Here is a 23,947-nt window from a genome sequence, read left to right as displayed (position 1 = left end):
GTTTGATCACCTTTTTGTACAACACACAAATCTGCATACAAATGCTTTAATGCTTGTGTTGGAATACTTACCTACAGTATTTTAATGTTAATATTAAAATTAGTATTATAGGTCTACGAACAACCAGAGAACTCCAAAATAAGCACAGAAAAGCTTTTTGTCATTCAAATAATCACAGGGGGGAAAAAAGTGGCTTGGGAGAACATCTGTCAACTAGCCCAAGCTCCTGCCCAAAGCAGGGCTGACTCCCAAGGCAGAGAAGGTGGTGCAAGTCCTCGCGCAGCACCCAACGATCAACAGGACAGTGGCTTCTCCCTGCAACAGCTCGCAGGCCTATCAAGCAACGCCCTTCTATTCAGTGTTTCACTACAATTGCCACAGCTCTGTTAAGATGTGTATTAAAATAACGAAGAACTTAAATCATTACTCTCCAACATCAACATTCAACATGCACGCGTTTCACTCACATGCACCTAAAATTATTTTTTTTTAATTGCTGAGACCAAAACCAAGTTCCATCAGCTGAAAGTCTGCTTCATTCTCTTGTTTAACAAGGTAGTGTTAATACAAGCACATATTAAAATAACGCTAATTTTAACCTTATTATTCCTTTATATATAGGAAAGGAATATATTCTAATTTAGCAAGTTTTGGATTGAAATTAAACTGAGATTAGGGGAGGGAGGGAAAAGCAAGGAAAGCAAAGCAATGTGTGAGCAAACTGAACAGAGGTGAAGATACTACCAAGCCATCATAAGCTGCAGATATGTAAAGAAGATACAGCGTAGCATAAAGCAGACTTTTATGCTTTAAATTCTTCAAAAAAAAGTATGCACAAAAGGTTAGTGACATTCATAGTCAATACGCATACTTGTGTCAGGAAAATAATCCTTCAACTTTTTTTGGAATCAGGAGACCAGTATTTCTTTTTCTTTGCTTCCATCTAATCCCCTTTCCAAGCCTAAAATTGTTCCTTTAATCTACCTCCGCCTCCTAGCTGTATTCACCTGACATCAAGGAGCAGTATGAATACAAAAACCTCAGTAGAGAGACTGAAGGCGTGTGGTATTTCTGAAAGAAAGCACAGGAACCGACTGCTTCAGTGAAACTGCAGTTGTCTTACATCTGCCAAGTACAGATTTTATCGTATGATACAGTTTAGCAAACTATTTTCTTCCCTTCTAACTTAAATAAAAAAAATAAAATATTGCCAGTGCTGGGAGGCTGGTGAGAATATACCTTTATCTGAAGGAGCTATTGGTGCATCTACAGCTGCAAATACTGCTAGCTTAGCTTCATCGATATCTTCTTGTGTGAATTCTCCAGATTTGGCCCATTCGACTGCTTTTTCAAATGTTTTCAATGTGGCTAATGAATTTGGGTCTCTTAGAAGAAAAAAAAAAAAGTAAAATTAATTACTTTAGTCTTATAAAATGAAATACTGTAATCACTCTGTTCTTGTTTCATTCATAATTTACTATGCGTCACACATACATACAAGGGGATTAAACCAAATTATAAAATTACTTTTTGTTTACAAAAAAGAAGTTTTAGGTTTTGTGGGGTTTTTATTGTTTGGGGGTTTTTTTGGGGGGGAGGGGGTGGGGCCGAGAGCTCAGAAAAAGTGTTATAAACAGGAATATTTTGAATTTTAGATACACAAATGCAGCATGTTCAGTTGCCTAAAAGTAGTTCCAAGGCAGCGTGTAGAGAACTGGTATTTAAAAAGCTGGTATACCCACACTGTTTACAACACGCTGTCAATTTGCTGCAACAGCTTAGTAAGCATAATCGCCATTAATATCAACAATAGTAATATTTATGATATGCCATATCTTCTCCAAGTTGTGTTTCCTGCTACACCTGTTCCTGCTCTCTGTAAAACAGGTGCGACAGGTTAACAACTACTGAAATACTAATCAGGACAAGCCCTACCATGTTAAAGCTTCACAGAGGAGGCAAGGCTGCACAAATTTTAGCTAGGAATCCTGACTGAGCGCTGTGCTAGGCTGCCTTCAGTCTAGGAAAATGATTCAAGCCAGGACTCTAGCCACACGACATTTTTCAGTGGGGATTAATAATGAGTCTTTAACACCTCCAGTTCAAATTTCATCCAAAAGTCCTTTGGTAAGACCAATGTAAGGTAACTGTTCTGGACTGGGAAAAGAGGAAAAGAAAAGAAAGCAATTCTGGCTCATCATCAACAATGCTTTCTGCTGAATCTCTGATGATTCCAGCCAGTCACCAAAGGAAGCTGTGTATTTTCAAACTCAAGACGTTAGGGAAAAACATCATCTACTTCCTGGTCTCAAAGTTAGAATAGTCTTGAATTCCCTTTTTTAGGGCCTGCTCAACCCAGGAGGAAACAAGTGAAAGCCAATTGTACATAAATCTGCTACCGAGACAGTAAACACCAAGGACAGAAACCAGAGAAAGCCAGGAGGGGTTTATCAACAAAACAGATATACCTTAAGCAACTAATCTGAACATCATCAGCACTGAATCACTTCCTTGTGATTCAATGCTCTTTTTATTTCACTTGATCTTGCAAGAAAGCGACAACTAAGTCAAAGAGAGATACATGTGAGTGCAGCCAGCGGCCCCCTCAGACTTGAACAGGAAAGACTGAACCTGCTGTTACCTGTAGGAGTAGAAAGTGAATATGCCACTGTGACTAAGTTTAGCACCTCCACCATAAGCCCCTCCTTTCTCTCTGATTTCTCTATGTAGGAATTTAGCTGTCATCAACTGTGCAAGAATTCGAAGGCTGTAACGAGAGAAATATCAACAGCAAAGACGTTAAATGAATTGGACAACAGTAACATTCATAACTTCCTCTAAAGTTCACAAAGATCCCCATTTTCAATGCATTGCTTCCTGTAAGCTGCAACAGTAATGATAACAATACTCAATATTTAATAATAGCTGAATAATATGATGCCACTGTAAGAGTGGCACTGCTTTGGAACATTCCATGATCATTTCCATTTATTTCACTTTAACGAAATACGAGAGCAACCTCCTAAACTCTGTTTCATGCAATAGGATTGTCAACTCGGACACATCCAAGTAGGCAGGGCTGTTTATTCGGAAGTGAGGGAACAGTAGCCCCCTGTTACTTCATCTCAGCATTTACTAAAACAGGGCATTTCTGGACCTAGCCACGCAAAGGCTGCTCCATAAAGAATTTGTGACAAATGCACTGCAAAGCATTTTCTATCAACACTCCATCTTCTGTGGTCAGCCTAACACTTTCCATTTTGTTTTGTGCTATGCAACATACATAGAAGCTCCCCGTTGATTCTGTTCCCCACCTCGCATAGTCTGCAGCTGTGTAGGGAGCTGTTCGAATGCATTCCCCAACATAGTTCACTGGGAAGGGAAGTACAAAATGGGTCTTCATCTGGCATGGTTTGAAAGTAGGATCCTAAGAGAAAAACGCATTATTGTCACAGTTAGCATAGATGAGAATTTATCCATTTGAGAACTTTGGTGTTTTTGAGAACTATAAACTTCTGCCAGACAGACAGACACACAAATGCTAAAGCTGCCACTTGACCAACACTGCAGTCACTGACATTTCGCTTGTGCCCATATTAGCAACCCAGTACACAGAATTGCCTTGGGACACTCAAGTACATGGACACCATACGTCAGCCACCCATCCTTGCACACCGGCTCCTCAATTGTGCAGGCCTTGCATTATTACCAAAGAGTTTTGACTGCCATGCTTCCCCTGCCATGTCTTCACTTTGACTGAAACAACTGTTCAGAACTCTCCACTTCTATGCCCACATAAGTGCATGGTCACCACAGCATGTTTCAGTCCACCTACTCAGTTTTAGATATTGAAACCAGATTCAGAAACTGAAACCCACAAAAAAAAAAGCAAACGAAGAACAGCAGCAGCCATTTGAATTTCTGCTCAAACATCCCCTGCAATAAACTTGATTCTTCCTTACACCCCCCCTTGAAAACTTCCAGCCCTCTTCGTGTCTCCAGCCCTCTGCAGCACTCACTGTTTTGCCTCTTTCGCACATACACCTGCTTAGGTGCTTGCTTAAGCACGTTCAGAGCCTCACACACCTCCAGTAGCTTTGATGACCCCATTTCAATACTCCCAAGCCTTTCTTAGCTTCAGAGGCCCACTTCCCAGCCCCTCACAGATCTCAGGCTGGCTGGGCCAAGCACAGCAGCATATACATGAGTGGTCAAGCGAGCAAAACCATGGGGCTGAGCTCTCCTTGCCCTCTTCGCGAAGGAGAGCTCAGGGTATGCTACGGTTTTTTCCTCTCCTGTAGCCAAATACAGCTTTTAATTCTTACTTAATTGCCACCGATGCTCTTCTGTCAGGTGTCATTCACATTCAGAATCATTTAGGGCAGAGAGGAAGGAAAGGAAGGGGCTAACTGGGAGCAACACCACACAAGTCTGGTTCTGAAACCAGGATAAAAATAAAATAAGCATCACTTACAAGACACAGCACAGGCATGTATTTGCCTGCAAACACAGGTGTGAAGTTCATTAAATGAGCTTCACGCCAGAATCAAAAAGGATTGCATAGAAGGACGAAGAAGTTTGACGGCTAGTTTAAAGAAATGATCCGGTTAGAGGGTGGAACTGAAGGGCACGTTATGTTTTGGTGGCGTGCTTCTAAATAGCAAGAGCATCTGTAACAGCTTAAGACAGACCATTAGTATCAGTAACAGCCCTCTAATACCAACATTCCCAACCGATAACGTACTTACATTAACTAGTTTCCTTGTGATCTGCAAACCAGTAAGCATTTCGCTTCCCACGTGTTTGACTTCTGAAGATTTCTACAAGAGACCCAGCCCTCATATTAAAAGGTGATTCAACAACTTAGACGAATACTACTACAAATGCAACCCCTACCCTTCAAATCTCTTTGAAACCACCATCAGACCGTGTCTTCACAAACATCAGCAAGCTTTACTTCTTACGTTACTTCTTTATATTTGGACTTCTAAGCAAATGCCAAATAAACTTCCTTTAAAGGAGTAATTTGGCATTGAAAGACACCAAGACATAGATTAAATGAGGCCCAGAAAGTTTCAGACTGTGATTTCCCTCATGGGTAGGGCAGCTTATTCCAGTCCCATGGGAGCTTATTCAAGTCTCACCAGAAATCAAGACAGATCTGCCTACTGACAGAGCAGATCCTTTGTCAACTCTACTGAGCCAAGCACATTTTGTGCCAAATGTCCTGAACATCCAGACAACAAAACACATTCCTACACAACTGAGGAACTGCATGTTATGTCCCCTATTTCCTTTTGGCCAACATTTCACGTAAAGCTCAGCTAAAAAAGAAACTACAGTTTTACATGACACAGAAAGCAGAATTTCTTTTTCCATATCCCACGCAAAAGCAGTAACCTCAGGGTAAGGCTTGACAGCTGATCTACAGGATTACTATTGTCTGGTTTACTGAGGTGAAGGCAAAACACATCGCAGCTTATCACAGAGCTGATTCTTGCATATTTCTTCAGACATCTTTGTAAGAACATGGTATCTGAGTTCCAACGATCTTCTCCCGATTGCACAAGATCACATCCAACTGTGTTTGATGGCCTACTCACAAATGAAGTAATTTCTTACCTCGATCACATGAGGACGAACAGGTTTTCTCTCTTTTTTACTTCTAGCTATGCCCTTTATAAATTTCTCTACTTCTTTAGATGCTTCTGGTATCTGTTGAGGTGCTGCATTCACTAAACATCTGTTAAAAATACATATCAACTTTTTAAATATGTTTTTGTGTTTTCAGAAAGTCCTTCACAATTTGCACCACTTTGTCTTTCTAAACATTTTCTATAAAATCATCAGAGTGTTAGATCTGTGGTCACTGATAATCATTATCATAGACAAAAAAAAAAAGCAAAATACTCAAAGAAAAAGTCACAGCCCAATTGCTTTTCTTTTGCTTGCCCAAACCTTCAGACCTAAACTTTAGCAAGAGCTGTCAAACCATTTCTGTGCACAGGACAGGATTACATCAGTTTTGCAAAATATAAATGTCTCACAAAGAAACTAATCTTCTCTGTATTCTCTCTTTACAGGCAGACCTACCATGGTTTTGAACAGTATAGATATTTCCATAATTTTATTCATCTTTTCATGCTTTGCAAAACAGAACTTTGCAACTTATGTCATTTCAAATGGACTTATTTTTGGAACTAATGCCTCTGACACTGAACACCTTAAAGTGACCTCTTACTTTTTCTAATATATGCATAAAGCAGATTTCAGAATGTCGCTATTTAACTTACAGGATTAAAAAAAATCCAAAACAAACTCATTCTACTGTTACAATACAACATAATATTACTTGTCTCTTGGGCACCTGTACGTAAAAAAAAAGGCAGAGTTTTGAGTAATTCTGTAAAATCCCATTTACACACATTTGGTACACCAGCTACAGATGAAATTTGCTGTAAGTTTCTCCTACCTGTTAAGAACTGAACAAAATAAGCCATAGCTACCACTTTGTAAGCAAGGAAAATTTAGAGTAGTAACATTTTTGTAGTTTTTCCCCAGACGTCTTGTTTCACAAAACCCCAGTATTCCATGAAGCGCTCTGAGAAACGCACATTCACAGGCCATGGCCTCTCTTTAACCAAAACGCCCCTTTTCTTTTCAGCTGGAACTCACCTGATGTTGTCGCTATTTAATAAATACTTCTTAATGCGTGGCAGTTTGCGCAGTATTGGTTTAATATCGGACATTTCTGCTATTCTCTTCATCAACTTCACCTGTGCGGGAAGGCAGAAAGACTAGAGATTAAGAAAGAATTAGTGAAAACAAGCACCATAATTCCCAAGTCGAGTATTTGGGCCTCGCTGAAGGATGCCATTAACTTTTCACCTGATCCATCCCACTGAACATTTCTTGCAGTTCTCCAGAAGGCGTAAGGTTTTTGCTGGCTCTAATAGAGGCGTATAAATGCCCACAATCCGGAACACCATTTGACAACTCCTGGGCTGTCTTCTTAACCAGCACTCTGAAATGTTCTTCCTCCTCAAATCGGGGGCTGAAAAAGAGTACAAGCAGGTCTCTAGGTCTCATGCAAAAGCACGCCAACGGAATTTATAATAACGAATTATTCATCATCCCAAGTTCAACAAAGAGCTCTTAGAATGTTAGCTCTCCATTTAAGTCACTATATAGTCATGCAAATGATGGAATGTTTAGAAACTGAAAGCCACTCAAAGATACAGTTATTAAAAGAAATCCTGAAGTAGGATCTCTAAGAAGAGAAGAATGGTTGGAGGAAGAGGGAGAAAGAGAACTCAAAACACATGCAAAAACACAAACGAACAAATGAAACCCAATGTACTGTACTTGTTAAATATTTCACTCCATAAATGCATCATGTCCGGCAGATTTCTATCCAAGCATAGAGATGAAAAGAGCACACCCTGAAGGAAAAAAGAAAAACAAAAGACAAAAAACCCACAACCCTTCACACAAGACAACCAAAGCAATGGCCTGAGAAACACACAGTACCTTTTTATGAAAGCAATGCAATGATGCTACACATCACAAAATGACTTTAACACAGGCTGCGCTACTAAAATCAGAGCAGACACAGAATGTGATTGTACTTGACACAAAGCAAGCCTGTCGATTCCTCCTCCTCAACAGTAAGTAGCAGTTTAGAAACAGAATTTCCTATTTTTCACATGAAGAACAAGTAAAACTGTTCTGGGGATAGCACCTTTCTGCAAAGGGGTCCCCCTAATTCAACTCCAGGATCCATAGGAGCAGACCACAGCAGCAGACCCCAGAAAGTCTGAAAAAGTCTTAAGAGATATTACTGGGCTGTTATGTCCAATACTAAGATCTTGCAAACATTCCATGTTTCTGAACCCCATTAACAGTGACATACACACATTAACAGCACTCTCTATGTAAAAACACTATACCATTCTGTCCTCTATCCTTTGTTTTCAAAACTTTTTGCAGCACTCAAAAATATGGTGACAGATGCTAGTGAAGCACTGTCTTAAAATAGATAATCACCCCTTAAAACAAAATACTAATTTACTGTGTCAAATGTTTATCTCATGCTAAAAGGCACGAGTCCTGTCATATGTTTTCAATGTACATTAGCTGACCATCTACCTGGAAGCCCTGACTGACCCTTAACTACAGAGCTGTTATTCCAAGTGTAACGTCTTGAAGTTTATGATTAATTTACCTGTTCATACACATCCAGGTGTGAATCATCTGGAATGATATGTGGGCTGACAGACATCCCACCTGTTTTTAGTTCTATTTTCTGGGCTTGTTCCCTGTAATCAAGGGCTCCACATCCCATCCTGCAAAAAACAAGAGATTTATTTCCATTTTCAGAGTATGCCAAAACCAGGATTGATACGCCATTTGTAAAGATGACCATTTAGGCCAATACTAATTTAGCAACTAAACAATTTGGGGTGCTATCAAGCAAACATAATACTTGACACCTTATGAAAGAAAAAATAATACACCAAGATTTGCAATTAAAGCATCCTGTTAATTCAAAATGGTGTATTAAAAAGTGTACTTTATGTACAGGCTTGCTACCAACACCCATATGGAACTACAGTAGTAACACCACATAAGCTGTTATCACCAACAAAAATAACAGATTCCTCCCAGCCCAGGTGACTTGATCTGCCCTGTGCCACTCTCCCCCCTGTGATGGGGTCGGAGTTCCTGTGACCACATGGCAAAGTTAGACCAAAAATCTATCCAAGTGAAAATTTTAATTTCTGCTAGGCTACTTTTAATTTCTACCAATTTTCCAATCTGTTTGGGGAACGCTTGTGTTGATGCTGGGGAACAAGGCAATGCAGAGACTGATGGAGAAGGGGGAAGAAGTTAGCAACTCTGGGGGGAAGAGGGAAGTTCACTGTTTCTGCAGGACACCAACTTATCAGCGTTTCCGTTCTATAATCAAAACGGTTGCTGAAGATATCAGAAGCAATATTATTTCAGTAAGCTGTATTATATCTTATTGTTTTAGCTTCTAAGAAAGTAAACCTCTCACTTTGTAATGACATTGCAGAAGAGCGGCACATATGGTTTGAGCTCCTCGGGAAGTGTGTTCAAGCTGGAAACAGCTCTGAAATAAACCACCCCATTGGTTGGCTGAGCACAGTACTGGACAGGAACTTCATCAGCTAGGGATAAAAAAAAACAAAAGCAAAGAACAACAAACAGCTTCTTACTATAAACGCATAAAAGCAAACCCATTTCTTACAAGAGCTTCATATTGGGAGTTATTTTCTGTTGGCACTTCAGAGCCACTTCTTTAAACTTTGCACATTGCATTGAATACTGGACTGGAGGGGTTTTATTGTTTCTGTCTATGGTAAAGTAATGGATTCCTGGACAATTCGATGAGATAATTCTGTTTACAAAGGCCATATTTTAGAGGTAACATTCAAATAAAGAAATGGTAATTCGTTTCTCAACAACTCAAGAAGTTTTTCTCCCATATTTTTTGCCTTCATTACCTCAAAAGTTGAGGAAAGCGGGTTCCCACACTGTATGTACTATTCTGAGTTAGGGCAATAGAATATACACATTAGAATTTTCACAAAACCAGGTCATTTTAAGTATCAAAATTATACAGTACTTAACTCTTGCTGGCAATTTTTGCTGGAAAGTGTCTGTTAGAAATATTCTACAGAGCAGTATGACCTGCAAGATTTTGACAGAAATATAACAAAATTGAGATCTACAATTTCTTATTTCATCAATCCAAGGGGTCGCCACTGGCAGAGCAGGGGGAAACTTGCACTGAAGTTATGAAGAATGACAATTTTTGTTTTTTTCCTATGGCTCCCATCCATCATATCCTGTAAAAACGAGGTAGGAAGGGAGAGCAGTAAGGAAGGGTGCTGCACCCTGGGTAAGTCTTTGGAAAGCAGGGAGATTGCTCAAGAGCAGAGGAACCTGCCACCTGGAGACTCCCCTGACCGCAGGGCAGGGCGGGCAGTGAGTTAGCAGGCAGCGGGGAGCTCCCACCAGCAGCCGGAGCCCTGGGAAGGGGGTGGCTGGTTCAGGCTGAGAATAGCCCCACGTTGCCCCTCAGAGGCAATGGCAAGAAGCGACTGAGATCCACTGCAGAGGTGGTGGGCTACAGGAAAAGGACCGTAACTGGACAACAAACAGTGAACACGTATGCTTCGTAAAGAGCAAAAGAGAGCAACAGCGGCAAGGTAACAATCCAATAGCGTTGCTCTTTTGAGGATGAAATAGTGGTTACACCAACCTGCGAGCGTTGTCTCCAGCACAGTGAATGGGATTTTGGGCTCAATGTCGGACACTTTTAGAGCGGGGAGACAAGAAGTATCTTGAGGTTTGCTTTGAAGAGCAAGTAATTCCAAACCTAGTTAGGAGGGCAGAATACCAGTTTGTCATTTCCAGCTTTTAGTAAAAGTGCTGTTAAAACCTACTGAGGTGATGCAGATCAGAAAAAACACAAAAGAGTGTGAAGCCTAGCAGTTTCTATCAACAGTTCTGTTTCAGTTTTACTGAAACAAATGCTGCAGATTAGCACATCACAACAGCAAACAGAGCACTGTATCTTTGTAAATTCTCTTTCCAACCCCCCCCCCCCCTTCCCATCCTGTTTACAGTAACGTGCAATTTACACCCTGAAGAAGTGGCATCTGCAGCCTGTCCTGTCACCCAGCTCTGAACACCAACCCAGGCAACCCAGACCAGGTAAGCAGCTGCTTCTTACCCATCTCCCCAGTTCTTACTAAGTGCTCTGTCAGTACACTGATGCAGCTAAATCGTTGTGTTTAATTTTACATTTCAGCCTCTTTCAGATTCTAGCTGGTCACCTCTAAGTACTCTCCAATTTATCTTCTGAAGTAGAAAGCCTCATCTGATTTTCTGCTCCACTATCCCCCGCCTAGCACCAAAGCTTCAGAAGATTAACGCCACTTCTTTGGAGGATTTCTACGATTAGATCACTGTTTTCACAAAATTAGATGACTGCCCAGGGTTTCCAAGTTTAAGTTATTGCCCAGACTAAGTTAAACAGAACAATATTTTTATAGCTGGCTTTTTAAGTAGAAAAAAATAAGAACTACAACTACAAAATATAAGTTTTATAGGAGCATGGAGGAGACCCCATATGCTTAAAAATAAAAATCTTCAAGGTAAATGGTGGAATTCATCTTGTACTTAGTGCAAGTTAACATGGGAAAGAACAAGCAGATCAATATTTTAAAACTTTCTTTTGACCTACTGGAGACATTGGCCATTAGTGTTAAAACTAATGGAATATGCCAATCATACATTGTAGTGTAAACACTACACTGCATAGCCCCCTAACACATACACACAAACTTCAAACAATAAAAAACATCCCCTTCAGGGTAAATGCTGGAGAGTGCCTGAGAATTCAAGATATTCTACAGAACACGGGCTAAAAACCTGGCTGTGTTTTTAAGCAGTTACCCCAATAAAAATATGAAACAGCATGTTAACCTTTTTCAAAGATTTGGTTTTTTTCTTCTTCAGAAAGAGCATTGACCTTTTTTTCCAGCTTTTCTGCTTCCATTTGTGCTTGTTTATCGTAGTAGTCTTTCTCTGGACTCATTGACAGAGTCAATCTATGTGGATTATCCTGCAGAAATATGTCCCAAAACAAAGCATTATTAGTTTTGAGGGCAACTTCCTTCTGTTTTGCCTCAGATTATTGTTTCGTCAGCAGGAGATAAAAACAGTTTGTGCATCGTTTGGCTTGTAGATTATCAAAAGTATCACAAACAGGCAATTTGAACTCTTCACACAGAACAGCCTGCTGCAAGGGTGGGGAAGAGAGGCAGCTTACCACAAGGACAAGCATGAACAACCTTCTGTGAAAACTGAGTAGAGTCAGAATCCCTCAACAGCACGTAGTACTCATTAGTTTAATTAAATCAAGGTTAAACAACTGTACATAACGCTACAGAGCAGCATGCCACAAGTTTTATCTGGAGTGTTCTAAGATGGGGAATCTGGTTAAATGCAGGAGGGTTTCATTAAACACCTCTTTCAGCCTGCCCAAGCTTGAGCACACAGAGATCCCGTATGATGTAAAATCTGCATGCCTTATCCTGCTCAGAAATGCTTTACATTGGTCTTGCTGCCAGAGAACTCCATGCATTATGCAAGTGTCAGAATTGCTGTTGGATTTCTCTTTGTTTATACTGGACTGTGGAATTTCAATAACAAAATTACTCAAGCGGCTTCCATTTTATCTAATACTGGGAGGCTATTCAAAAAATAGTGACCTCAAAAATCGCCCATTTCAAAGTAGGAGTCAAACAGCAACATCTGCCACTGACAGACACTGCCAATAATTTGGGACAATGTAATCAGATTCTGGTTTATGAGTTTCTCCTGTGCTTATGTGGAAATACTGTGGAAACCTGATTGACTACAGACTTGAAGGGGGAAATGGAAAATCAACCAGGCACAGTGAAAGGGGCAGGATGAACAGCGTTCTCTCCCTTGCTCCTAGCCTTCCTGCTTTATTAATCTCCAGGCACAGTGTACAACAATGCGTAATCTTCCAATACAAAACCACCCAACTGTTCTCATTAATTCCTACTGAGTTATGGTTTTGCCTTAGCCCCCTTAGCAGAACTGCATAGTAAAGGACATTCCCAAAAATACTACACCTGTACTTGTTCCCTACAAAAGCCAAAACCTGAACAACTCCCTACTACTTCCAGACACTAATAATGCCTTTAGGAAAACAGATTTCAATTGATGCCACTAAGCATGTGAGAACCAGCATTTATTCACTATTAAATCAGGTTGGCAGTTACCTATAATAGGTCTGCCCTTCAAAATAACTTGAACAATTTGACTGGAAAAAACCCCCAAGCAAAAACCCACCAATGAAACAAACACCGACCCCCACTCCCCCAAAAAAAACCCCAAACCAAACCACTTTTGCACTGCCATCACCGGATTTTTTTTCCTTTCTGGCATTAGCTAATTCAGGGCTTCAGAAACACACAATGATATCATGCCTTTACCATTTTTAATCCTTCAAGAACTCCGGTAGAACGCATGGAGAGGAAAACAAGAAAGAGCAGAAAGCAACTAGCACTGACAGCAACGTTCAGACAACAGCTCAGCAAACACGAGGAGCACCAGAACAACCTTACTTATAACCAAAATCATTTAAAGGAAGAAGAGATACATCTTGTCATGCCAATACAAAGGAACACATAACTAGGTCTTATAATTCCCTGTTCATGTCTGAGCTTCTCATTAGGAAACACTCATGTGCCCTTCTATAGCATCAGGGATCACAGTTCAGTAAAACATTACCATTTTATCAATGTTCTAATATGTATGTTTCCAAATGTCCAAACAGACAATTTCTCTCATTTTGAAAAGTCTTCACTTCAACCATTTAAAATTAACATGCTTCATTCAAAAGTGCTGCTGTTCATCCACACCTAAGAATACATAGTATGGTTATAAAAAATTAGCCTTCAGTCTAATTTTTAACTACAAACTGGCTTAAAAAGTAAAACTGCAGATATTTCTCCATAAGTTTTCCTACCTTAAAATATGTTTTAACTTTTTCCTGAAGGAATGCGGGGTTTTCTTTAAGGCACTGCCTGAACCGAGAGACTTTATCTGCAATCTTCAGAAGCTCCACTGGATCCCCATCTTGATTCCAGCAGGAGGCTATATACTGAATGGGAAAGAATAATTAAGTAAGCAGGACAATCCATCTGCATTTCTATAACTGACAGCATCTGTGTTCCAAAACAACCTTAATATTTATATTTTAATGGCACATATAATGAGTAGTTTAATATATCTGAAGGGAAAAAAAATCTGAAATCTCTGTTTAAAGAACTATTCCATCATCATCTGTCCCCTGTTCTCTCCATTCTCTCTAATTTTATCATATCAAACCACCTTTTTTTTTTTCCCCCCTCTTTCTTTCTTTCGCATAGGTGTGTCTATCTGTATTCTGGAAATCTATTGTGATATTCTTTTCATTCCTCCCATTTAAAATAAATTCATGTTTCAGCCCAAGAAAGAAGGAAAAAAGGAACAGGTAGTAGAGACAAAGAAGTACATAACAGTGTACTCATTTACTGTATCAGTCAGATGAAATGATTTATAATAAGGTACCTCAAACACATAACATAGATAGGACTTTGGAGAAAGAATCATAGAATCATAAAATCGTTTTGGCTAGAAAAGACCTTTAAGATCATCAAGCCCACCACTAAACCATGTCCCTAAGCACCAGGTCTACGTGTCTTTTAAATACCTCCAGGGATGGTGACTCAACCACTTTCCTGGGCAGCCTGCTCCAATGAAGATACTAAATAACCAGAAATATCCCAAGGATATTTCTTTTGGAAGGTTTTTATTGTTGTTTTCTTCTCTACTTTGAGACTATTAAGTTTGCTTGAGTCGCTATTGAAAATTCTTCAAATACACCCATAGGGCAAGATATCAAAACCTTCTCCATTTCTACTCTGTACCAATGGGGAAAAATGAAACAAAGCAAAATAAAAAAATCCCAAGACATTTGAAAGAAAAAGCCCTTAAAAGCATACAGAAAACAAAAGCATCGGAACTGTCAAAACTACCTTCTCTTTTCCTACCTCTTTAATTATAAGCAGGTATCACAAGCCTTCCAGACTTTTTCAGTAATATCTGTGGAAATTCCCTAATGTATTTTAAACAATAGTATTCTTTTAGAATATGCTCGAGTTAATTCTCTTGAAAGAAAAGTCATCTACTTATTTGAGGCTTCCGTGGGGTCATTACAACAACCCATTGCCAGTTCTCAGTAAGCAATCTAAAAATTTAACCATCTAAGAGCATTGTCCAAATGCTTCTTGAACACTGACAGGCTTGGGGCCATGACCACTTCCTTGGTGTCATGGTTTAACCCCAGCCGGCAGCTCAGTTCCACGCAGCCGCTCACTCACTCCCCTCACAGCGGGATGGGCGGGGGGAAATCATAAGGGTAAAACTAAGAAAACTCGTGGGCTGAGATAAAGACAGTTTAATAGGTAAAGCAAAAGCCGTGCACACAACCAAAGCCAAACCCAGGAATTCATTCCCCATTTCCCATGGCAGGCAGGTGTTCAGCCATCTCCAGGACAGCAGGGCTCCATCACATGTAACAGTGACTTGGGAAGACAAATGCCATCACTCCGAACGTCCCCCCCCTTCCTTCCTCTTCCCCCAGCTTTATATGCTGAGCATGACGCCATATGGTATGGGATATCCCTTTGGTCAGGTGGGGTCAGCTGTCCTGGCTGTGTCCCCTCCCAACTCCTTGTGCACCCCCTGCCTACTCACTGGTGGGGTGGGGTGAGAAGCAGAAAAGGCCTTGGCTCTGTGTAAGCACTGCTCAGCAGTAACAAAAACATCCCTGGGTCATCAACACCGTTTGCAGCACAAATCCAAACCACAGACCCGTACCAGCTACTATGAAAAGATTTTACTCTTTCCCAGCCAAAACCAGTACACTTGGGGAGCTTGTTCCAGTGCTTGACCACCCTCTCTGTGAAGAATCCTTTCCTAATATCCAATCTGTACTTCCCTGACGCAGCTTAAAGCCATTTCCTCGTGTCCTATTACCAGACACCAGAGAGAAGAGACCAGCACCCCCTGCTCCGCCTCCCATCATGAGGGAGTTGTAGGCAGCAATGAAGTCACCCCTCAGTCTCCTCTTTTCTAAGCTGAACAAACCTAGTATCCTCAGTAGCTCCTCATAAGTCATGTCCTCTAGTCCTTTCAGCATCTTTGTTGCCCTCTTTTGGACACGTTCTAATATTTATGTCTTTGTTATATTATGGAGCTCAAAACTGCACACAGTACTTGAGGTGATGCCACACCAATGCTGAGTGTAGTGGGACAATCACTTCTTTCAATTAGTTAGCTATATTGTCCTTCATGCAACCCAGGATATGGTTGGCCCTTTTTGGCTTTATGTGACTCGTATTGAGCTTACCATCAACCAAAACCCCCAGATACCCTTCTGCAGGGTTGCACTCCAGCCTCATCCTCCAGTCTATATGTACATCCAGGATTATACCATCCCAGGTGCAGAATCCACATTTGTCCTTGTTAAATTTCATACAGTTTGTGATTGTCCAGCACTCCAATCTATCAAGATCTCTCCATAAGGCATCTTTATCCTCAAGGGAATCAACAACTCCTCCTAATTTAGTATTGTCAGCAAATGTGTTTAATGTGCATTCAACTCCTGTGTCCAGGTCACTGATAAAAACATTGAAGATAACTGGCCCTAAAATTGAACCCCAGGGAACACCACTAGTTACTGGCTGCCAGCCAGACATACCCCATTTACCAAAATTCTTTGAGTCCCACCCTTCAGCCAATGGTTTACCTATTGCACTATGTTTTAAATAAATGCATCACACAGAGGAAAGTCCTTCTAATTGTAAAGCTAGAACAGCACTGGAATATAGCTTGGAAGTTAGAGAATCCTTACCACACGGCATTTAAAATTACACAGGCTGTCATCAGTGACATCCAACATGGCTTCACAAAGGGTAAATCACACCTGACTAATCTAGTGGCATTCTACAATGGAGTGACTGCATTGCTGAATAAGGGAAGAGAGACTTACGTCATCAGTCTTGACCACTGTAAGATCTTTGACAGAGTCCCACACAACATCCTTGTCGCTAAACTGGAGATACGTGGGTTTGATGGATGTACTATTTGATAAGGAATTGGCTGGATGACCGCATCCAAACAGTTGTGGTCAATGGCTCAACATCCAAATGGAGATCAGTAACAAGTGGTGCCTGTCCCTCAGGGGTCTGTATTGGGACCAATACTGTTCGATACCTTTGTTAATGACACAGACAGAGGGATCGAGAACATTCACAGCAAGTCTGCAGATGACACCAGGCTGAGCAGTGCAGTTGATACACTCGAGGGAAGGGATGCAATCTAGAGGGACCTTGACAGGCTTGAGACGTGGGCCCATGCGAACCTCATGAAGATCAACAAGGCCAAGTGCAAGGTCCTGCACATGGGCTGGGGCAATGACCAGTCATCAGTACAAGTTGGATGATGAATGATTTGAAAGCAGCCTTGCAGAGAAGGGCTTGGGGATATTGGTAGATGAAAATGCATATGATGCCACAATGTACACTTCCGGCCCAGAAAGCCAACCGTATCCTAGGCTGCATCAGAAACAGCATGACCAACAGGTCAAGGGAGGGGATTTTCCCCCTCTACCCCGCTCTTGTGAAAACCCACTTCAAGTACTGCATCCCACTGTACAAGACAGACATTGACTTGTTAGAGCAGGTCCAGAGGAGGGCCACAAAAATTATCAGAGGGCTGGAGCACCTCTCCTCCGAAGACAGGCTGAGAGAGTTGGCGTGGTTCAGCCTGGAGAAGAGAAGACTCCAGGCAGACCTTATTGCAGCCTTCCAGTACCTAAAGGGGCCTACAGGAAAGATGGAGAGGGACTGTTTATCAGGGAGTGTAGTGACAGGTTGCCCAGAGAAGCTGTGGATGCCCCCTCCCTGGAAGTGTTCAAGGCCAGGTTGGATGGGGCTTTGGGCAACCTGGTCTAGTGGAGGGTGTCCCTGCCCATGGCAGGGGGGTTGGAACTAGATGATCTTTAAGGTCCCTTCCAACCCAAACCATTCTGTGATTCTATCATTACTTTAGCTGTAACTAGATCCCTTTCAGACTCTTTTCAAGGTCAACTTCTAAAATATGACCTAAGGGAAACAAACTGAAATATAACCCTCCTCAATGGGAGTATTAACACCGAATGCTGCATGACTGGTCTTTAAAAGCAAGAATTGTTTAAGAGTATTCTGTTCTAGAATTAAGTCCAACAGTTGAATCAACTTCAAGACTTAAAAGTATTGAAAGATAAAGCATATGCATAAATATTTCATTAGACAGAATTACTCACATGATCTGAACACATGCTGGAAAGTATTGGCAATCAAAGTCAAGCACATTTTGCCAGATCCTACTATGATACGTGACAGGCAATTAAATATCCACAATTTGTCTGTTTCACTATATGGCAATCTGGTTTGAAACAGCTCTTGGTTGTGCTCTCCCATTTACAAGTCTCATTTTAATCCAGAGCTCTGCTTCTTTACCTAACTTGGTATGCCAGAGAAATGAACTGTACATGCTGAAGAAGATACAATGCTTAAGACACACAAAGCAGAAGAGCTGCTAAGCAACTCAAGCCACTGCAGAGCGGGGCGGGGGGAAGAGGACACTGGAGAATGAGTGGCAGCAGGCAGCCCTGATTTCCAAACTTAACGTAAATACTACAGCTAATTCATTCCCAAATTTACAACAAATTGCAGACTTCTCAAAGACACCACATTCTGCTGTGGAAAACATTTTCCGTAACAGCTTTGGTATCAAAATTTTAAGCCAAGAATTGAATTAGTGTAAATTTTCACTCATGAATCTTGAAATTAAGTTACAGCAGTACAACGCTAAATCCCATAGAAAAACATCATCCTTCTATTTGACTTTTAAAAATACATAGGCATCTGGCCAAAACATACAGTTCCAAGAGCCAGTATGGCATGCCTCTCTTCAGAAGTAATCAGTGCTATTGCAATCAAAGCTAGTATTCAGGCAAAGACAACAGGCCCACTGCCTGATTAAGTCATACAGTGGAGCCCAGCAATAGTTTGAAGGCTACTGAAAAGAAGGAAGGAAGATGTACATGAGATGACAAAAGAAAAGCTCTTTAAGTGAAAAGTTTTACATATCAAGAGCCTACAAAATGACCTCATATTTCATAAAGATGTAGACAGTAGGTTTCTTAACTGTTACGAACAAAACACCACACACGGGCACACATAGACTTACAGATGTCAGAGCAAGTCCAAAACTCGTAGACTGATGCTTCAGCTGGATTTCAATTTTGTGAAGTAGAGCTTCAATCCTATCTTCCTCAAATCCTTCCCTTTGGGAAGGGGTGATGAGAGAAGGAAATCATATCCATTAACACTAATCACTTTAATTGAAGTTATAAAAATGAATTATAATATCAATAAAGGAAGCAGTACAACATAATGTCTTCTACACCAAATTAAAATTGATATAAAATAATTTTATCATCCTGTGTCATTTAGTGAAACTGCACTAATATCATTAAACTCCTGAAGGCTATGCTGACGAATATGTTACAACAGGGGAAGTAGCAGTTACAAGTTTTAAGAGTATTGACCAATATTACTGCTTCTTTGGTGAATTTATCTTAATATAACATAATTTTTAAGGTAAGTTATTATATATATGCCTGTATTATTATATGCCTATATATTATTATATTACTAATACCTAATTGCAAAAGACTGTATGAAAGAACTAACAGTATTTTCAAAAATTTAGCAGTACTCACGCAATAACTTCATCAACTGTTCTAGCAATTATCTGTTTCACAGTATCAATGTCTCTTTCAGCAATACCCTGGAGACCCACACTGAAGTAAGCTTCTCTTGTTGAGCCATTAAACCTAGAATGAAACATATTCAACTCAGTGACAAGTACTAGAACTTAAGCATTAAACCTGCTGGCAAAGGCAGAAGAAGGGGAAAGACGCCCATCATTTCCACATACACACACACAGAGGATCTTAAAAGCTAGATAGAAAGAAAAATAATTACCAAAGAGGCAAGAAATAGAACTTAAAAGCATTTTTTGTTCAATTTCAGTAGTAGTAGTGCACTGTTAAGAAAACATATGGCATATGATATTAGAGAAAGAAAAAGAGTTACAGAAGAAAAGCTGGTCTTTTCTGTTCATCTTCCCATTCATCTGTAAGTAAAGAAGTTTCTTTTTTGAAGGTGAAAGTTTTAGCTGCCTGTAACACCAAACACATACATTCTACCTAAGTAGGTGAATGAAACAGGACTTTTAAATTTGTACTTTTAAAGCAGTATCTGTAAAGTAAGCGGTGAAGGTGAAGTGTTCCATGCTTGTTGCAATTATTTTCAATGGTACTTAAAAAAAAAAAGAAGATAATATTGTTCAAGCTGTCAGCCAGGGTTAACCATAAGAACTCATCTTTAGAGACAAATTGATACTTGCAGAAACACAGAACACCTAGCAGTTCGAACCAAAGCCAACAAAAAGAATAGTTGCTTATTAACTCTAAACATCCACTATTCCATGTCTAAAAACCACGGAAGGAATTCTATGGCAGACTCAGGTGTTGAATTCTGCAATACTGATCTCTGGACTCAAACTTACTCTTCTAGATTGATTCATCAGCACAGTCACTAAGGCAAATTAAAGCCAACTCTCTGTGTGGCTCAACACCATATTAACATAGTCAACCTGGAAAAGGCTCAGCAGACAGAACATACAACAACTGAATCGCCACTTCAGGGTCTAAAGATGGATTTCTACTGCCATGCGCTGTGGTATTAATATGTCTGCATGGCACTGCACGCATAACACAAGACTCGCAGGAAGCCCGTGACTTCACGCAGAGACAGCTCAAGCCAGGCAGAGTACCCTAAGGCATTAAAATCATACATGAGTATATCAAGGTTTCCTACTCAAGCATCTGAGACAGCCAGTGGAGACAAAGGCATGATTTTTGTATCCTCAAGTCTAAAAATCAGTCAGATGTATCATGCCCCAAAACCACCTCTTTCTTTCTGCTGACAATAAAGGCAAACTATGATGAGCAGCTTGCCTGTAGTTAGGTGAAGACAATCCACCCACCCTTAGTCTGCAGCGCAGAGTGAACTCAGAAGACTGGCTGCAAGAGCTACAGCTTGAATAAGTAAGTGTGCGCAGAAGTACCCTTTCGTACTGAGGTGATGGCAAGTTAATGGCACCTAACTGCACAAAAACACGTTTGTGCCAAACCTGACTACTACTAAATCACAGAATCAAAGCAAAGAAGCAAAGTAACACAGTACAGAGAAGAGCTAGCAAACTCTTCTGAGTAATACTAAATGACCAAGATGAAAGCCCCACGTAAATTAGGGCACTGAAGGTATATCATGTTTTTATCTACCCATTTTTCTTATTCATAAGCTTTAAACAGTATAACTTCGTTTAAACTAACACAATTTCTATCAAGTTATTTTGATGAGCCAAAATTACACTTGAGAATGCTTTATAGTTCATCAGTAGAAACTCTCAAGATGTTTTAATATTAAAATAAGATTATTTTGTCATAAACTGCCTGTATGAGAGATGACTTCTCCCAACTTAATAGCAGGAGAAGTATTGAGGTTTGTAACTTTTCTAATACTGCTTAAAGCGATGAAATGTAAATTGCAACACTTACCCAACATCAGGAGAAAAATCCGTACCAACACCAGACTCAATTAAGGCTTTGTAGAAAGGAGAATTCGGCCCATCAACCAACAGTGAAGACAACAGGCTTAATGTGAACGTTTCAAAAGTGTCTGTAATACTGAAGAAAAGTTAATAGCTCTTAAAAAAATATCAAGCTATGATTTTGTGACACCCCAGCATAATCACCGAGTTCATCTCAGAAGAATTACTTCTATAAAATAATGTAGAGGCAGCAAGGGAGAAATATTTATCAGTTATGAACTCTGCACCAAATCTTAGGGATCTAAAAGAATTCTGCATCTTTCACTTACTGTAACTAGCAGTAAAGCAAGTTAAATTAGGCTGCAAGCGTAGATACAGTTACTAGTGGGGCCACACAGAAAAGCTTGCACGTGGCAGGAAACTGAAAGACAGGAAGCCAAGGTTCCCAAAAGTCTAATCCACTGCGTAGTTCTGTAAGATAATGGCTGATTTTCCTAATGTCTATTTGCTAAGGAAAAAGACAGGAAGAATTCTGCTGCTTTCATTTACTAACAGAGGATTTGTCTAGCTTTCCCATGACACTATTTAACTTAAAGATGACATTTATGAAGAGGGTTGGGGGACATGAAATACACCTGCATCTTGCTTGAAGTTCTAAAATGAGCCTTTGATTCACAACTTCATTTTGATACACTTACTCTGTCAACAAGTAGCTGATGCTGACAGTTGTCTGCTTGGAAGGATCAGCAGCAAATGAGTCTAAGCCACATGTTACATGGTGTTCTCTCTGTAAAGTACAATAAATACATTTGATGCAGACTAAACTCAGAGCAGGAATTACAAATAAAAAAAATGACTGGTTACATCTTCATAGCATCTTCCTTCCAAAGATTCCAAATAACTTTACAGATACTCATGACATAACTTCAATATTCATGAGTAAATACACAAACACAAGATATCTTGAAAAATATGAGTGGTATCTCAATTTTTTTTTTTTTTTAAACAAGTGGAGAACAGAGGAGAGGATCAAGAAAATCTGGCCATAATTAACAGTCTGAACTGGGTTTCAAAGAAATGCTTATGCTTCTGGACAAGCCACTGAGGAAAAAGGGGAGAGAATGGAAAGAGTTATTTTTGACACCAATGTTTGGAAGTTTAGGTACCATTAGAGGGCATATTTCCTGACACTAAGTATCAATATTTCTATCAGTAGCACTGAAAGCTTTCCATTAATTTTTTTTTCCATTAAAGCTTCAGTGCTCCAAATGCTGAGGGACTTGAAAACTGGAAATAAGAAAAACAAACTGCATGCAATCATTACATAACTGAAACTCAAAAGTAAATGTAGTTTTTCCCCCGCTGTAACCAAAACCAAAATTACTTCAGCTCATTTACACACAAATACACTCCTAAACAAAAAAACCTAACTCCAGCACACTGGACTAAAATGTTAACCTGTTATATTCAGTTTCTGCAATTCCAAGATTGCATGTGCACTGTTTCTTTGTTTGTTTCATTTTAATTTTTTTTTTTTTTTAACTTACCGGCTTTTCCCAGAGTTTCTGTTTCGGGATGTCAGTATTTGATTCAATTCTTTCAAATTTTATCAATGCTTCCTCATGTATTTGTTTCAAATGTTGCTCCAGTGGAAAATTACCATAAGTGAAAAATCTGCATTTTATATGAAAGACTGGGATTAAGCATCAGATTTTACATGAAATTTACAGTAACAGCTTTTATTACGTATTCTGAATTTCATGTGTTTTCCAGTGATTCAGTCACATCTAGAATAGAACATGCTCTGTAAGGCGCCTAGGTTAAAGACCCACCAGTTTGCCACATACATAAAACTCACAGAACTCCTGGTAAAATACCACATTTCTCAGCTCCTGTTTTATGCTTCGGAGGCCACAAAAAACCAGAATTCGTTTAGTTGCAGCAATACACAATGTTTGAAAAAGAAATATTAGAAATTGAAGCCAGAATCCAAGTGCTCTAAAGTTTCAGAAGACAAAATTCTTATGGTCCTCATACATAATGCCTGAAACGTGATGATCCATGTCTCAGCTGATCTACAAAACATGGCTGGGTTCTGCAGGTCAGTCTACCAAGCACACTCCCAAGAAACACTACTGACTTCCACTGGATGAGCATGAGGTATGTTTCAGGTAAATGCTATTTCCAGATTAAAATCTAAACACAGGTACAGTAGAATACTTGGGATGACAAAACAAAAGATGGCAAATTCACTATCATGACACAATCTTATGTTCCATAAGTGAATTAATCAGACTGACACACTGACCACAAAATTTGTACAGAGGAAATGATGATACTATAGACTTCCTTCCATATCACTTTCAAATTGACTTTTAGCTTAAATACTTTATTAGTACCAACAGAATTAGTATCTGACTCAAATGAGTACCTATTATTTAGAACCTAATACAGCAATGTGTGATTCGGCAGCAAATGAACAGCCATTCATTTGTAAGTTCTTTTTATAACTTTTAATCTGGGCTGACTTCAAGGACAGGAATCCCTAGACTCATTTGCGCTACTTGTATCATAACTCCCTAACATTACTGCCAAATACTTCTTAGTA

General features: G+C 39.9%; 1 protein-coding gene across 2 annotated transcripts in view; it reads right to left on the bottom strand.

The window, feature by feature from the left end:
• The window catches only part of PITRM1 (pitrilysin metallopeptidase 1), a 30,088-nt gene that overhangs the window by 1,634 nt on the left and 4,507 nt on the right, over positions 1-23,947 (bottom strand). The window contains exons 8-25 of one of the 2 annotated variants that reach the window (XM_054816412.1): positions 22,887-23,013; positions 22,038-22,126; positions 21,347-21,475; positions 19,442-19,555; positions 18,907-19,003; positions 13,595-13,729; positions 11,518-11,656; positions 10,289-10,405; positions 9,059-9,191; positions 8,225-8,345; positions 7,366-7,442; positions 6,889-7,054; positions 6,676-6,776; positions 5,623-5,743; positions 4,749-4,820; positions 3,315-3,427; positions 2,642-2,767; positions 1,240-1,385 (exon numbers count right to left, since the gene is read on the bottom strand). In XM_054816412.1, coding sequence (XP_054672387.1) covers positions 1,240-1,385; positions 2,642-2,767; positions 3,315-3,427; positions 4,749-4,820; positions 5,623-5,743; positions 6,676-6,776; positions 6,889-7,054; positions 7,366-7,442; positions 8,225-8,345; positions 9,059-9,191; positions 10,289-10,405; positions 11,518-11,656; positions 13,595-13,729; positions 18,907-19,003; positions 19,442-19,555; positions 21,347-21,475; positions 22,038-22,126; positions 22,887-23,013 — 2,123 coding nt within the window. Of the gene's footprint in view, positions 1-1,239; positions 1,386-2,641; positions 2,768-3,314; positions 3,428-4,748; positions 4,821-5,622; positions 5,744-6,675; positions 6,777-6,888; positions 7,055-7,365; positions 7,443-8,224; positions 8,346-9,058; positions 9,192-10,288; positions 10,406-11,517; positions 11,657-13,594; positions 13,730-18,906; positions 19,004-19,441; positions 19,556-21,346; positions 21,476-22,037; positions 22,127-22,886; positions 23,014-23,947 lie in introns of those variants that run through there. The other variant, XM_054816413.1, reaches the window with a different exon arrangement.

This window comes from Grus americana, chromosome 2 (assembly GCF_028858705.1).
Source record: "Grus americana isolate bGruAme1 chromosome 2, bGruAme1.mat, whole genome shotgun sequence".
NCBI classification, from domain to species: domain Eukaryota; kingdom Metazoa; phylum Chordata; class Aves; order Gruiformes; family Gruidae; genus Grus; species Grus americana.
The sequence above is the reverse complement of the archived record's forward strand: the minus strand, read 5'-3'. Positions and strand labels throughout refer to the sequence as shown.